The 16,286-nt window shown below is 36.0% G+C and overlaps 2 protein-coding genes across 2 annotated transcripts in view; one reads left to right on the top strand and one right to left on the bottom strand.

Moving 5' to 3' along the window:
• The window catches only part of FGF7 (fibroblast growth factor 7), a 68,705-nt gene extending 63,645 nt beyond the window's left edge, over window positions 1-5,060 (bottom strand). The window contains exons 1-2 of the mRNA XM_022587150.3: window positions 1,590-5,060; window positions 438-992 (exon numbers count right to left, since the gene is read on the bottom strand). Coding sequence (XP_022442858.1) covers window positions 438-723 — 286 coding nt within the window. The 5' untranslated portion in view covers window positions 724-992; window positions 1,590-5,060. The remainder of the gene's footprint in view (window positions 1-437; window positions 993-1,589) is intronic.
• FAM227B (family with sequence similarity 227 member B) overlaps window positions 1-16,286 on the top strand; it is a 276,474-nt gene that overhangs the window by 168,854 nt on the left and 91,334 nt on the right. The gene's annotated exons all lie outside the window — the stretch shown is intronic.

Consider the following 16,286-nt stretch of genomic DNA (forward strand, 5'->3'; position numbering starts at 1 on the left):
TTTTTCAAGGGAAATCAAATTATTTTTAAAAATTATCTGTTCCTCAAACTAATGGTAAGTCATTTTTGGTGAGCATTTACTGAGTACTCTATTAGAGTTCCTAATGACTTTTGCTAGAAGACAATAAATCACATTTCAGTATGAATAATAGCATTTACATTTTGCTTAACATATGAGCATTTTGAGCTTAGGACATGGAGAATATATTTTCAAATCGGCTTGAGTGATCAGCTCCAACTATAGTATTAGTAGATTTGCCCTACTCCAGGAGATAGTTTTAGGAACATAGTTTAACTATCCCGATTTAGAGCCAATAGAAAGTTATATTTAATTTTTTTTTCAAAACAAAGGAAACGGAGAAAACATGTCACTTGAAAATTGATCCTTTCACAGATTAAGGTTCATAAGCTGTGCTGTAAATAAAAAACATTACTTACTGTAATTATTCTTCATCTCTTGGGTCCCTTTGACTTTGCCTCGTTTATCAATCCTCAGATACCACTGTGTTCGACAGAAGAGTCTTCTCACTCTTATATCCCCTCCTTCCATGTAATCATAACTTCTTGTATGTCGCTCAGGGCTGGAACAGTTCACATTTGTAGCCATTTGCTCTGGAGTCATGTCATTGCAAGCTAAAGATATAGTGCCCACTAGACAGATAATGTGGAAGCATGATCTGTAGAGCAAACTTGGCAGGATCCATGTCAGTATCCATTTGTGCATTATAGTATAGTGCCCCGGGTGTTCATGAATAACATAATGAAAATTAAATCTTGAGTTGGTTGTTGTTCCTAGGTCATTGACCTCGTCCTATCTGTGAACTGTAGATTGATTTAAGAAAGAGTAGTTGCACTCTCCAAGTTGTTAGCCTTATCCTTTTAGTTCCTGATAACAATATAGAATTCCTCCTTAAATAGCTCTCTGTCAGTATATCCTCATAAAAACAGGTTGTAATAAGCTCAGTTGCTGCGTTGCTGTTTGCTACTTGACTTCTGTTTGCAATGAGAGATTAAGAATGGGGAGGGAGGAGAGAGAGGAAGATGAAAAATTATATGTATAAATTTCAGTGTGTAAATACTATTATAACATACTGTGTAATTCATACTGTGAAGGTACATTTAAAACAGCTTTCACAGAGGATGTCAATGTCTTTACCACTCTGTATGTAGATTTACAAAAGTTATGCATTAGTAGAGACAAATCAGAATATGATTGTACCATTCATTCCAGTTCGTACTTGGTAAGAAATATCCTGCAATTAGAGCTGTTGATTTAAATTAACTTCTGAAATTACTATTAACAAAATATAAATGCTTTTCCCTAGGTTTCTTTATTATATTCTTTTACATCTGTGGTTTGTCAGTTATTTTCTCCTGAGCTGCCCACATTTCTCAAGTTAAATGTCAGGATTGCTCTGGAGAATTTCAACCTTATCTTTATGTAAGTTCTACAGCAGAATTACTATAGATAATCTCACAGCTCAAAAATCTGGTGACTTTACTTTTCCCCTCAGTACTAAAACCAGAAAAAGAGATAAACTACTAACAAATATTCAGCATTATTTTTAAAGACAAATAACAGTCACTTACTTGTTCTGTTGATAACAGCTGGATACACAAGAATTCCATGTCTGTTGTCTGCCCTGTGCAACTTGAGCCTCTCTACTGTAGCTACAAACTATTTCTCAGCTGAGAAATTCTCCAGCAGAATCATAATTGTTTCCATAAATCAACAGGCAAGAGGATTTTCTCTGTGTATGTGAGCGCGTGTGAGCTTGTGTGTGTGTGTGTGGAGCCTTTTATTCAGGGCTTTTCGATAAATACCTTTGCTGACCTCATTGGAAGCAATTAAAACTTAACCAGTGAGCTGTTAGTTGAATACAACAGCGAGAATAAAGGAGGCTTGTATAGTATTCATTCAATGGTCATGAGAGGGAGCTATGAACATGGTTTATGCTCAGACCTACAACTGGGTACCTACTTTGTAGAAACAAATCTCTGACTCTGAAGCAGTTAGAAAGGGAAAGGGAATTTTTTTAGATTGTCTTATAACATAGACGTTGTATATAAGTTGAAAATATTCCTTGGAACATGTATGTAAAAGGGATTTTTTTAACTTAAAATCTTTTACATAGCTTTATGATGCGTGCATTTCTACTATTACTCCTTTGTGTTCAGAATGTTAGAATGAAACTACTAATGTGTATTAATTCACATCTTACTGTCTTCAGGAACTATATAGCTGAGTTAAGGGTATATCTCTTCATACAGAGATATTTCTGCATTGCATATGAGTATAATTTTATATCTTATGTTACTAGACTGAAAGTAAGAATAACAACATTCTTATTTGAGTTGGGCCACTAATTACCAGTATGGCCTGGGCAAGTCACCTGACGTTTCTGAATCTCAGCTGCTAACATTTGTAAAATTAGTCTAGATGATTCTATTGTGCCTTGTAGTTTTAAAATTCTGTGACTTGTTACTTACACTAACTACTAAGATAAGGAAGAGGATACATACTTTTAAAATTATTATTCTTAAAACTTAAAAAAAATTATATGGTTTTATATTGGTTATCAATGTTTGACTCTTGCCCTTAATAAGAACATTAATGCAATAAATAAATGTTAATTTAGGGATGGAATTTTAAGAGGTATAGCTCATGTAAATAAGAGAATGCTACTTTGCTTTCCAACATGAGTTATTCTCCCCTTTATTTCCTGTTCTAACGTGTATATAGTAGCGTTCTAGTGTTTTATTAGATATTTGCTGCAAAATAATTGCATTGTTAATCTAAAACAATAATTACGAATACATATTAAAATTCTCTTTCCCATATTAATACCCCCAACACACACATACACACACACACACACACACACACACACACACAAACACTGCACTTGAAATGCACGACTTTACCACCAGGTGGTGCATGTAGACCAAATAGGAAAACAAAATTAAGTACGTTCAGTTGTATTATAATTTATGTGATTTCCCTTTGTGTCTATGCTTTTGGAGAACAGAATCAGTAGCACAGCATAGTTTAAACATATTCAGTTATTCTTTAGGCACCAAATATGACATTTCTAAGTTTATTAGAGCAGAAGAGGATGGCCCTTCCTTAATTGCCTTTGTTGAAAGCTAGGTAGCTACAAAATATTCCATCATGTATTTCTCTAAAAAGGGGGGAAAAGAAAGAAAAGAAAAAAAAAAGAGAGTATGATGCTACTGTGATCTGAATCATACCTCCATTAGTTTTGTAGGCAACAATACTGAGCAGGGTCAGAACTCCTAGGACTTGGATATTTCTTCTAAAAAAATGAAAATTATTAACAGTTCACATGTAAAGATATTCAAGAGCTCCTAAATTCATCTGTTCCAAATTGACCCTACAGATTTTATACTAAGAAATCAATAGAACAGAGGTCAAAAATTGCTAATTAAATATTCAAGACTTAAATTTAAAAATGGATTGTCTTAAAAGGACTGAGAAAATATTTGAAGAGAATATAGTTGAAGACTTTCCTAACATGGGAGAGGAAATAGTAAATCAAGTCCAGGAAGCACTGAGAGTCCCATTCAGGATAAATCCAAGGAGAAACAAACCAAGACACATATTAATCAAACTATCAAAAATTAAATACAAAGAAAAAATATTAAAAGCATCAAGGGAAAAACAACAAATAACATACAAGGGAATCCCCATAAGGTTAACAGCTGATCTTACAGCAGAAACTCTGCAAGCCAGAAGGGACTGGCAGGACATATTTAAAGTGATGAAGGAGAAAAACCTACAACCAAGATTACTCTACCCAGCAAGGATCTCATTCAGATTCAAGGGAGAAATTAAAACCTGTACAGAAAAGCAAAAGCTAAGAGAATTCAGCATCACCAAACCAGCTCTACAACAAATGCTGAAGGAACTTCTCTAGGCAGGAAACACACGAGAAAGAAAAGACCTACAATAACAAACCCCAAACAATTAAGAAAATGGTATTAGGAACATACATAGTGATAACTACCTTAAATGTAAATGGATTAAATGCTGCAACCAAAAGTCATAGACTGGCTGAATGGATACAAAAACAAGACCTATATATATGCTGTGTACAAGAGACCCACTTCAGACCTAGACACACATACAGACTGAAAGTGAGGGATGGAAAAAGATATTCCATGCAAATGGAAATCAAACGAAAGCTGGAGTAGCAATTCTCATATCAGACAAAATAGACTTTAAAACAAATACTATTATAAGAGACAAAGAAGGACACAACATAATGATCAAGGGATCAATCCAAAATAAGATATAACAATTGTAAACATTTTTGCAGCCAACATAGGAGCATCTCAATACATAAGGCAAATACTAACAGCCATAAAAGTGGAAATCGACAGTAACACATTCATAGTAGGGGACTTTAACACCCCACTTTCACCAATGCACAGATCATCCAAAATGAAAATAAATAAGGAAACACAGGCTTTAAATGATACATTAAACAAGATGGACTTAATTGATATTTATAGGACATTCCATCCAAAAACAACAGAATACACTTTCTTCTCAAGTGCTCATGGAACATTCTCCAGTATAGATCATATCTTGGGTCACAAATCAAGCCTTGGTAAATTTAAGAAAATTGAAATCATATCAAGTATCACTTCCAACCACAATGCTATAAGACTAGATATCAATTACAGGGAAAAATCTGTAAAAAATACAAACACATGGAGGCTAAACAATACACTACTTAATAACCAAGCGATCACTGAAGAAATCAAACAGGAAATCAAAAAATACCTAGAAACAAATGATGATGAAAACACGACGACCCAAAACCTATGGGATGCAGAAAAAGCAGTTATAAGAGGGAAGTTTATACCAATACAATCCTGCCTTAAGAAGCAAGAAACATCTCGAATAAACAACCTAACCTTACACCTAAAGCAATCAGAGAAAGAAGAACAAAAACACCCCAAAGTTAGCAGAAGGAAAGAAATCATAAAGATCAGATCAGAAATAAATGAAAAAGAAATGAAGAAAACGATAGCAAAGATCAATAAAACTAAAAGCTGGTTCTTTGAGAAGATAAACAAAATTGATAAACCATTAGCCAGACTCATCAAGAAAAAAAGGGAGAAGACTCAAATCAATAGAGTTAGAAATGAAAAAGGAGAAGTAACAACTGACACTGCAGAAATACAAAGGATCTTGAGAGATTACTACAAGCAACCCTATGCCAATAAAATGGACAACCTGGAAGAAATGGACAAATTCTTAGAAATGCACAACCTGCCAAGACTGAATCAGGAAGAAATAGAAAATATGAACAGACCAATCACAAGCACTGAAATTGAAAGTGTGATTAAAAATCTTGCAACAAACAAAAACCCAGGACTAGAGGGCTTCACAGGCGAATTCTATCAAACATTTAGAGAAGAGCTAACACCTGTCCTTCTCAAACTCTTCCAATATATAGCAGAGGGAGGAACACTCCCAAACTCATTCTATGAGGCCACCATCACTCTGATACCAAAACCAGACAAAGATGTCACAAAGAAAGAAAGCTACAGGCCAATATCACTGGTGAACATAGATGCAAAAATCCTCAACAAAATACTAGCAAACAGAATCCAACAGCACATTAAAAGGATCATACTCCATGATCAAGTGGAGTTTATTCCAGGAATGCAAGGATTCTTCAATATACGCAAATCAGTCAATGTGATACACCATATTAACAAATTGAAAGAGAAAAACCATATGATCATCTCAATAGATGCAGAGAAAGCTTTCAACAAAATTCAACACCCATTTATGATAAAAACCCTCCAGAAAGTAGGCATAGAGGGAACTTACCTCAACATAATAAAGGCCATATATGACAAACCCACAGCCAACATCGTCCTCAATGGTGAAAAACTGAAAGCATTTCCACTAAGATCAGGAACAAGACAAGGTTGCCCACTCTCACCACTCTTATTCAACATAGTTTTGGAAGTTTCAGCCACAGCAATCAGAGAAGAAAAAGGAATCCAAATCAGAAAAGAAGAAGTAAAGCTGTCACTGTTTGCAGATGACATGATACTATACATAGAGAATCCTAAAGATGCTACCAGAAAACTACTAGAGCTAATCAATGAATTTGGTTAAGTAGCAGGATACAAAATTAATGCACAGAAATCTCTGGCATTCCTATACACTAATGATGAAAAATCTGAAAGTGAAATTAAGAAAACACTCCCATTTACCATTGCAACAAAAAGAGTAAAATATCTAGGAATAGACCCACCTAAGGAGACAAAAGACTTGTATGCAGAAAATTATAAGACACTGATGAAAGAAATTAAAGATGATAGAAACGGATGGAGAGGTCTACCATGTTCTTGAATTGGAAGAATCAACATTGTGAAAATGAGTATACTACCCAAAGCAATCTACAGATTCAATGCAATCCCTATCAAACTACCAATGGCACTTTTCACAGAACTAGAATGAAAAATTTCACAGTTTGTATGGAAACACAAGAGACCCTGAATAGCCAAAGCAATCTTGAGAAAGAAAAACAGAGCTGGAGGAATCAGGCTGCCTGACTTCAGACTATACTACAAAGCTACAGTAATCAAGACTGTATGGTACTGGCACAAAAACAGAAATATAGATCAATGGAACAGGATAGAAAGCCCAGAGATAAACCCACACACATATGGTCACCTTATCTTTGATAAAGGTGGCAAGAATACACAGTGGAGAAAAGACAGTCTCTTCAGTAAGTGGTGCTGGGAAAACTGGACAGCTACATGTAAAGGAATGAAATTAGAACACTCCCTAACACCATACACAAAAATAAGCTCAAAATGGATCAGAGACCTAAATGTAAGGCCAGACACTATCCCTTAGAGGAAAACATAGGCAGAACACTGTATGACATAAATCACAGGAAGATCCTTTTTGACCCACCTCCTAGAGAAATGGAAATAAAAACAAGAATAAACAAATGGGACCTAATGAAACTTAAAAGGTTTTGCACAGCAAAGGAAACCGTAATAAACAAGACCAAAAGACAACCCTCAGAATGGGAGAAAATATTTGCAAATGAAGCAACTGACAAAGGATTAATCTCCAAAATTTACAAGCAGCTCATGTAGCTCAATATCAAAAAAACCAAACAACCCAATCCAAAAATGGGCAGAAGACCTAAATAGACATTTCTGCCGAGAAGATATACAGTTTGCCAACAAACACATGAAAGGATGCTCAACATCATTAATCATTAGAGAAATGCAAATCAAAACTACAATGAGATATCATCTCACACCAGTCAGAATGGCCATCATCAAAAAAATCTCCAAACAATAAATGCTGGAGAGGGTGTGGAGAAAAGGGAACGCTCTTGCACTGTTGGTGGGAATGTAGATTGATAGAGCCACTATGGAGAACAGTATGGAGTTTCCTTTAAAAACTAAAAATAGAACTACCATGCGACCCAGCAATCCCACTACTGGGCATATACCCTGAGAAAACCATAATTCAAAAAGAGTCATGTACCACAATGTTCATTGCAGCTCTGTTTACAATAGCCAGGACATGGACACAACCTAAGTGTCCATCAACAGATGAATAGATAAAGAAGATGTGGCACACGTATTCAATGGAATATTACTCAGCCATAAAAAGAAACGAAATTGAGTTATTTGTAGTGAGGCAGATGGACCTAGAGGCTGTCAAACAGACTGAAGTAAGTCAGAAAGAGGAAAACAAATACCATATGCTAACGCATATTTATGGAATCTAAAAAACAACAACACAAAATGGTTCTGAAGAACCTAGGGGCAAGATAGGAATAAAGATGCAGACGTAGGGAAGGGACTAGAGGACATGGGGAGGAGGAAGGGTAAGCTGGGACAAAGTGAGAGAGTGGCATGGACATATATACACTACCAAATGTAAAATAGATAGCTAGTGGGAAGCAGCCACATAGCACAGGGAGATCAGCTCAGTGCTTTGTGTCCACCTAGAGGGGTTGGATAGGGAGAGTGGGAGGGAGACACAAGAGGGAGGAGATATGGGGATACATGTATATGTAAAGGTGATTCACTTTGTTATACAGCAGGAAGTAACACCATTTTAAAGTAATTGTACTCCAATAAAGATGTTAAAAAAATAAAATAAAAATTAAAAAAAGAGAAGTCCACAGTCTAATTAGGGAAAGAAAACATGAAAAGTAAATCACAATAAATTTATAATTCAAGGCAATAATAGAAAGATTATCAAAAGCCTGCACAAAGTGATCTCTTCAAAGAATTAGGGAATAACTGTTAGGACAGTTTAGAGAAGTACAGCTGGTAAGTAGGCTGGGAAGAGAATATTCTAGTTCATGCAATATTACAAGTGCAAGTAATGAGATACATGAACAGAGTAAAATTTTTACTAAAGAGAATAATTTAAGAAAGAGGTTGGGGAGAGCCTAGAAGGAATGCAGGCAAGAGAATGGAGGGTTCAAATCTTTCAGGACCATAAATAACAAGCCAGATCATCTCACCTCAACTGGGAAACAGTTACGAGCTATGAAGTATTTTGGAAGTGGATAGTAATAGGTTCATTTATCTTGTGATGGTATAAAGAATGGTTTGGGGAGCAGAATACTAGCATGGAGACAAATCAAGAAGCTATTACAGTGTGCAATGATAACTTCCAGAATCAACAGATTGGCAGTGGGAAGAGAAAGAAAAGCTGTTTTGAAGCCAGTAATTTCATGTACTAAGAAAGAAGAAGAAAAAGGGGGAGTCAAAGATGATCCTAAGGCTCTTTTGAGTTGAGAGATGATAGAGCTCTTTAGATGCCAGCTTTGGAAAGCCATTTTAGAGGAAATTATGAATACAGTTTTAAAAAAATATTCAGTCATACCTATGCCTATAGTTTACACATAAAGTCTGGAGTTTAAGAGAAAAAAAAAACAAAAAACTGTGCTAAATTCCCTGAAAAGAAGTGAAACATAAAAGTGCCTTTGAGAGGCATCCCAGAGAAGGTAGAGTCCATAGAACAGGCAGCATAGAGAAAAGTCTATTTGGGAAGCCAAGCTCTACATTTCTGGTAACTCCACAGCACACAGCAGAAGCAGCAAAGCTCCAAAGAGTAAAGCCTGCCCATGTGTCTAAACAGACTGGCTCATAAGCCACCCTCATAAAGATTTCCCATGTTTTAAAAGAAATCTGGAAGAGCAGAGAACTCAGACCTGAAGGAACTGTGTGAGCAGAGTCAGTGAACACCCAGAAGTAACCAGAGTAGACAAATGACTCAACAACCAGAAGCCCTTGGCTTGGCCCTGAATAAGACCCTTGAATTCTATCTCATCTTGAAGCAGAAGAGGGGAACCCAAGAATAATTGACATAAGTTTTCCACTAACTGGGGGTGGGAGGTAAGGGGGGTTGAAATTCTCAAAGTTGAAGCTAGGTTGATTTATAAACGTAAAGTTACATGTTATCCTTTGCATATTTGAGATTGTGGTCCAAGATTTATTTCCACTACATTCCCACCACTATCACCACACTATGGATTTATCTTCATCTTTTCTTCTGTCAGTCCCATTTCATAAATTCAGTCTCAACTTTGAATCATGCCATACAACCAACATTTCTCATTTCCTTGATTCATTCACTTAACAAATATTTATCAAATACCTACTGGGTGCCAGATGTTGTCTTGGACTTTTGGAGATACAATGGTGAGTATTCTAGAAGTGGTCTTTTCACTTAAAGAGTATGCATCCCAGTGGAAGAACATAAACGCACGGATCTTTGGCATGTGTGTGTGGCAGAGGCAGGGTGGGTGTGGATGGGATACAAAGAAGGTATTCAAGAAGATAGGAGGCAGAGAGGTAAATGGGTAGAGGGACCTACTTTAAGTAAGAAAGGCCCACCTGAGAAGGTAAATTTTGAGATGCCTGGAACAAGACTGACCTTGCTGTGTTCCAAGAACTGAAAGAAGGCCAATATTAATGAAGTACATGAGCAATGGGAAAAGGAGTGAGAGATTAGTGAAAGTGGAAAAGTAGACAGGAGCCAGATCATAAAGAACTTCGAAGGTCATGGTAATAGGAGTTTGGGTTTATTCTAAGTGTAATAGGAAGCTGGAGTACAGGCGTGTCTACTTATAGACCTTATAGACCTGGTCGAAGACAATAGTTTAAACTCTGGAGTAAAATCCTGAAAGTAATTGAGCAAGCCTGGGGTTCCTATAAATCTTCATTTATGCAAACTTTGTGCTTACTTTTGTGCCCTAACATTTAAAAACTAACTGTACATAAGATACAGAGTTTGAGTCATATGCTCAAAATTGTGGTGTGCCTGTGACTCAACTATATAAATATCTCAGTTTACAAATGTATCTAGACTCTTTGTGTCTCTGAGTCTATAAAAATTTGTTTTATTTCATTTTATGTTTATAAAAAGTTATCTAAAATGCTAATCTAGAATTCAAGCTCTTGAAATTATGTTTTTAACTTACTAAACAACTTTGGACCTGGAGCAAGATCTCGAGAGTCACTAGCTCTTCTTTTTTCTGTATAATGAAGTTACATTATATAATTTACTCTTGATTGCCTTGACACCCTTTAAATTAATGCTTAACTTTAGCAAAGACTCAGTCTCCTTGATTCAGGGCAATACATTAGTGCCTGTTTTTGACAGCCTAGTGCCACTCTAACAGTTGGAAATTGTTATAATGGCTATGGAGAGAGTTTTGCTTCACCCCTAGGAAAACACTATAAAAAACAACAAATACTCTATGCAGTCAGGGTTATTACATTCTTTGCTTTAAATTGTCATTCTTTGCTTCCATATTTATTGCCTACATAGCAAAATGAGGAGTAAAACTAGCAATTTTTTTAATGTCATGGATGTCAGTGTGTTAATTACAAAATTGTTTTAATTTTTCATTCATTAGCTTTAAAACCATGACTTTTCAGCACTAGATAAAACTTTTCAAAAGTGGAAGAAGGAGGTAGAATAGAGATAATTATGGTAGTAAAGAAGAAGAGAGTTATGGAGTCCAACATCCTTAGTATAAAGATACATTCACAGAAAGCCAGGCATCTGGTAAAATATAGGTCCATGTAAAACTGGCAGCTAACAAAATATCTCATGCATAAGAGAAAGGAGGTTCATACTTCTCCCTGGCTTTCTTTTCAAACTGAACCTTCTTGCTATCTTTAAATATTACTCATATTTTCCCTTCAATTGTATTTAATATTAACTCAGTTATAATGAGTTCTCCCGCTAATCAATTCCAAAAATTATCAATTCTACCACCACAATTTCTTCAACACCTGTTTCTTCCTATCGGTTGTTACCTTCACATCCTAAGTCAAGTAATTATTATCTTTCATGTCAGTTCTATCCTAACCCATCTCCTTTCATCTCTTCTCTCCAACCTCCAATCCATTTTATGTGCTGCTATCAAGTTAATCTTCCTAAAGCATGGTTGTAGTCATGTTATTTTTCTGCTCAAAAGTATTCAGTAACACCTCCATTTTTCCTGAATAAAATTCTAGTCTTCTTTTTCTAACATGGGAACTTCTGTTCCAACATCCTCTGTGATGATCAACACTTCCAGAACACCTGTCTCACTAGATTTAGGGTAACGGGAGATTCACCTGCTCCTCACGTCTCTTGGTAGGGAAGGGAACTAACAGAGAAGAAATCCTCCTCACAAATTGTCTCTCTGCTTCTCCCTCTCCCTACTTTCTCTGCCTCCACTCTCCTCTCTTTCTTTCTTCTTTCTTATATCTTCAGTCTGGTGAGGAACCCAAGAGTCATGTAAGCAACTATCAGATATTTCCTTTGAAATTTTACATATTGAGTTTTCAATGATGCAATAAAATCTTTGTCCCTTGATGAACTCAGCTACTTGCTTCAAATCAACATTTACGGTGTATTTAGGTAGTACGCAATATGATAGAGATATACTGTTCGGTAAGATAAGCAAGGTCCCTGACTTCATGGAGCTTAAATAATGGAGGAGGGGACAGATTATGAACATATAAAAGAATTCTGATTATATTGCAGGAGGAAATAAATAGGTACTATGGTAACAAATAACTTGAAGGAGAAGGGAGGAGAAGGGATGGTTTAAATCTGGTCGCAAAAGACCTTTCTGAGGAGGTGACATTTAAGCTGAGATCTGAAGGATAAGAAGAAATCAGAAGTGGAAGTAATGTATTCCAGGCAAAGGTAACAGGGAAAACAAAGGCTCTGAGGTGAAAATGAGGTGTGTTCCAGAAACTAAATGACAGTATAACTGGAACAGAGTTAACAAGGGGAAAGTTAGGTGATTTGAAAGCAACGTGTGTAGGATCTTGATATCAACAATGGGGACTTTGGGTCTGATCCTAAGTATCATGGGTAATAATCAATGAGTAATGTGATCATCCTGAAAACTTTGTGAGAATGGTTTGGAGGATGGCAGAAGTTGGAGTAAGGAGACCAGTTAGGAGGCTGTGGCTATAATCCACTTTGTAGATGATGATTCCTTAGACTAGGATCATGGCAGGGAGAGGGAGAGAAGCAGGTAGAGAAATTTTGGAGACAAATCTTGGTGATAGATTCAATGTGAAAGACAAGGAGGAGTCAAGGTTAAATTCCAGATGTCTGACATTTGTAACAGGATAAATGGTGGTGCCCTTTGTAGAGATAAGAAAGACTGGAAGAAGACCAGCATTGGAGGGGAAAATCAGGCGGTTGGAAAGTTTAGGTGAGAGGAATGCTATAACCCAAAAAACCTACTCATTCTGGATCAGAGGGATCTGGACCTGTTACTCCCTTAAAATGAGAACCAGTAAGCGTCTTGCAAATCAGTTAACACAAAGTGTGGAATTAGAATCTCTTTTTAAGGTACTCTGGTGCAAAAAGAAAACTTTTCTCATAGCAGTATTAAGTATGTATTTTGACAAAAATATTAAATGAGGGCTATCCTTCCTCATTTCCCTAATTAAAAATATTTCTGACAACCAGAATATCAAAGACCCCAGTATTATAACACATGAAATTATCAGAAGGCAAGCTATGTTATGAGACCTTATTATAAAAGCCTAAAGGAGTTTTATTTTTTGGTTACAGCCATAAATGGGTTTCAAAGTTGTCCAAATATAGGTTAATGTACAGTTCAGTCAGTTCTTGTGACACTGAGAAAGAAGTTTTTAACTAACAATGTTGGCAATTTAAAAAGAAATCAATACTTAATACTCTCTCTGAGTATTTTACCTAAAAGAAAATTGCTTTTATATTCTAGAGGAATGTTGTAGTAGAGTAGTTCATATCAGCATATAATGCCACGGTGAACTATACAACAACAAAAATACCAGAAACTAAACTTTCGTATATCTAATGCCAAGAGAAATTAGTGAAGTTTAAAAAAAAAGACAGTTAATCAGTCATTTGATAGTAGCCAGAAGAAAAACAAAAGACTGCCTGATTTTTTTCTAATAGAATTTTTTGGCTGCACAAGATTGTAGCTTTGATTTCCTAGCCTAAGAAGCTTGGAGGACTTCCCTGGTTGTGCAGTGGTTAAGGATCTGCCTGCCAATGCAGGGGACACGGGTTCGAGCCCTGGTCCAGGAAGATCCCACATGCCGTGGAGCATCTAAGCCCATGCACCACAACTACTGAGCCTGTGTGCTGCAACTACTGAAGCCCGCACGCCTAGAGCCTGTGCTCCGCAACAAAGAGTAGCCCCGCCTCACTGCAGCTAGAGAAAAGCCAGTGCACAGCAATGAAGACCCGATGCAGCCAAAAATAAATAAATAAATTTATATATATAAAAAAAAAAAAGCTTGGAAGTTGGAAGCGTAGTTTCATGAGTTTAGAGAATTGCTGAATTAGTAAAAATCAAAAATTATAGTATATTTTAAAAGAAGTACTGTTTATTAATGCCAAGAACTATATGTGTAATAAATCAAACTGTCACCTGGCTTAATTGAATCAATAAGAAAAATATGGAAATAGCTTATTAACTTATTTGCAAATGTGAATGTGAAAGTACTGAAAGATGTTCGAAAGTTGCTTTCTCTCTTAAATATTTTTAAATCTCCCCTGACAACTGATTTATCCTACTAATTTGTACTATCTTGGAAATATCTGCAAAGCAGAAAGATAAACTTCAATGCAAACTCAATTTGAATGGTAACAAATTCTGAATTAAGGGACCCCAAATGAATGAAGTTCTACTATATTTTAAATTATTCGAAGGATAATAGGATAGCGTTCACTTTATTATTTTTGCCTTGGATAAATAAAATTAAAGAGAATAACACTAGTTCTTAGTATAATGAAAGGGGCGATTAAAGACTAATTCAAAAATGGTAATGAAATTATGTATGGTGTACTCCTCCCTTCCCTTGATTGCCTTTACACCTTCCATTCCATTTATTCCACTCAGCATGTTGACATATTGTAGTAATAAGTATACTGTATTTCTAATATAATCGAAAATAAAACCAAGAAGCAAATTCAAAGCATCAAAAACATTATTGTTCTTTTCATCCCTCTAAAAATGTGGAAGAGAGGGGTGAAAAATATAAAATTTCTGGATCATTTTATCACACCCAGAGCATGTCATATTTTAAATTTAAAGGGGGCTTTTTTTTTTCTTTCAACAATAGTCCTCATCTTTTTCGTATTTAATTTATTCCTTTAGACTGAAAGACCATCTTGTCCCTGTTTTTTTCCTTTTTCACTTTTTTGGTCCATAGGTAAAAATTCATTTATGCTGTTTCCTTGGTGATACCAAATATTTATCAAGGTTTAGGAAGATTTTTTCTTCTGTTTTGAATTCTGAAACTGTTTCTTATCCTATTCATTCTCCTTCCCTTTCTCTCTGCATTTTTCTCCTTTATTTTTTTATTCTTCTCTCTCTCTCTCTCTCTCTCTCTCTCTCTCACACACACACACACACACACACACACACACTTTTTCTATTATACCCATGCTTCAAGTTTCTAGAAAACTCCTTAGGTCATTCTTATAATAATTTTCTACTTGTTTGTCATTTTTTTCACTCTAGTATTGAAAAACACATCTGGTTTCTATTTTAATCAGTATTCCTATGAGAATAACTTCATATTATAGAAGACAAACAATTCTCAAATAACCCATAATGATGCAACCTCTGGTAATTTAAACTCTTATCCAGTGATTTTAAAAGAGCTATTTATGTACTCTAGCTTGGCAGGCTTTTATTTTTAATTTAAGATAAAGTTTATGGATGTGGGGTTTGTATGCGTAATCATTTAAAGCAAGTTAATATTTGGAAACCTATTTTTTCAAAATGAGAAATCTTGGAAACTAAACATGGAAAATGATTCACTCTTCTCATTAGCAATTCATTTTTGAGAGTTCACAAGTTAAATGACACATACAAAGTGTTATGGGAGCAAGAAGATAGCAAAGCCTATGTACTGAAAAAAAAAAGAAAAAATTGGAACCACTAAGAAACAGTAAATAAATATTAAGTGAGAAATTACTAGCTATGTACAGTATGAGAGGATATGGCATTGAGAGGTAACATGGAACAACTGGCCTGTGAAGGGTTTTCAGGACTCATATGGTATCTTTGCAGTCAGACATACCTGGATTTGAATGACTATTCTTCTCATTGACTGAAAAAAAAAAAAAAAAAAAAGCACAACGTGAGAGTTGTGAGTTAAGTTTTATTTGGGGCCAAATAAGGACTGTAGCATGGGAGATAGCATCTCAGATAGCTCTGAGGAACTGCTCCCTAGAGGTTGGGGCGGGGGTCAGTATATATATGATATTAGCGAAGGGGGGATACATGCAGTCAAGCACACATTTTGGCAGAAGGTTTGCTGCTAGTCACGAGGAGCAGATGTCCCCATTAATGATTTTAGTGCTTGTCTAGATATGAGAAGATGCAAGAAATTGGGCTCATAAAATTTTCTCCTGAAAATATCTAACTAAGTAAAGGCCTGTTCTGCCAGTTTTTCCCAGAGCACAGAGTGCCTCATTCCTGATCTCTGCCCTGATCTCCTTTCAGAGTGTGTTGAGGGTCAGCGACTGCAGTGACTAGTGACTTTATTCTTGTAGAACCAGATGGCCAGCAATAATTTGTAGTGACAGCGCCCCCTCATGGTCATAAATTCGACCATGGTTTGGGAGGCATTTCGTGACCGTTTTGTCCCACAGTGCTAGGAATGCTCATTCCTAGGTCAGGCAAGGATTTCCTAGATAGGCCACTCAATGTGACTGGACTAGGTCCTATTAAC

This window comes from Delphinapterus leucas, chromosome 2 (assembly GCF_059928025.1).
Source record: "Delphinapterus leucas isolate spDelLeu-1000000601 "Yukka" chromosome 2, BTC_Dleu_Yukka2, whole genome shotgun sequence".
Taxonomy (NCBI): domain Eukaryota; kingdom Metazoa; phylum Chordata; class Mammalia; order Artiodactyla; family Monodontidae; genus Delphinapterus; species Delphinapterus leucas.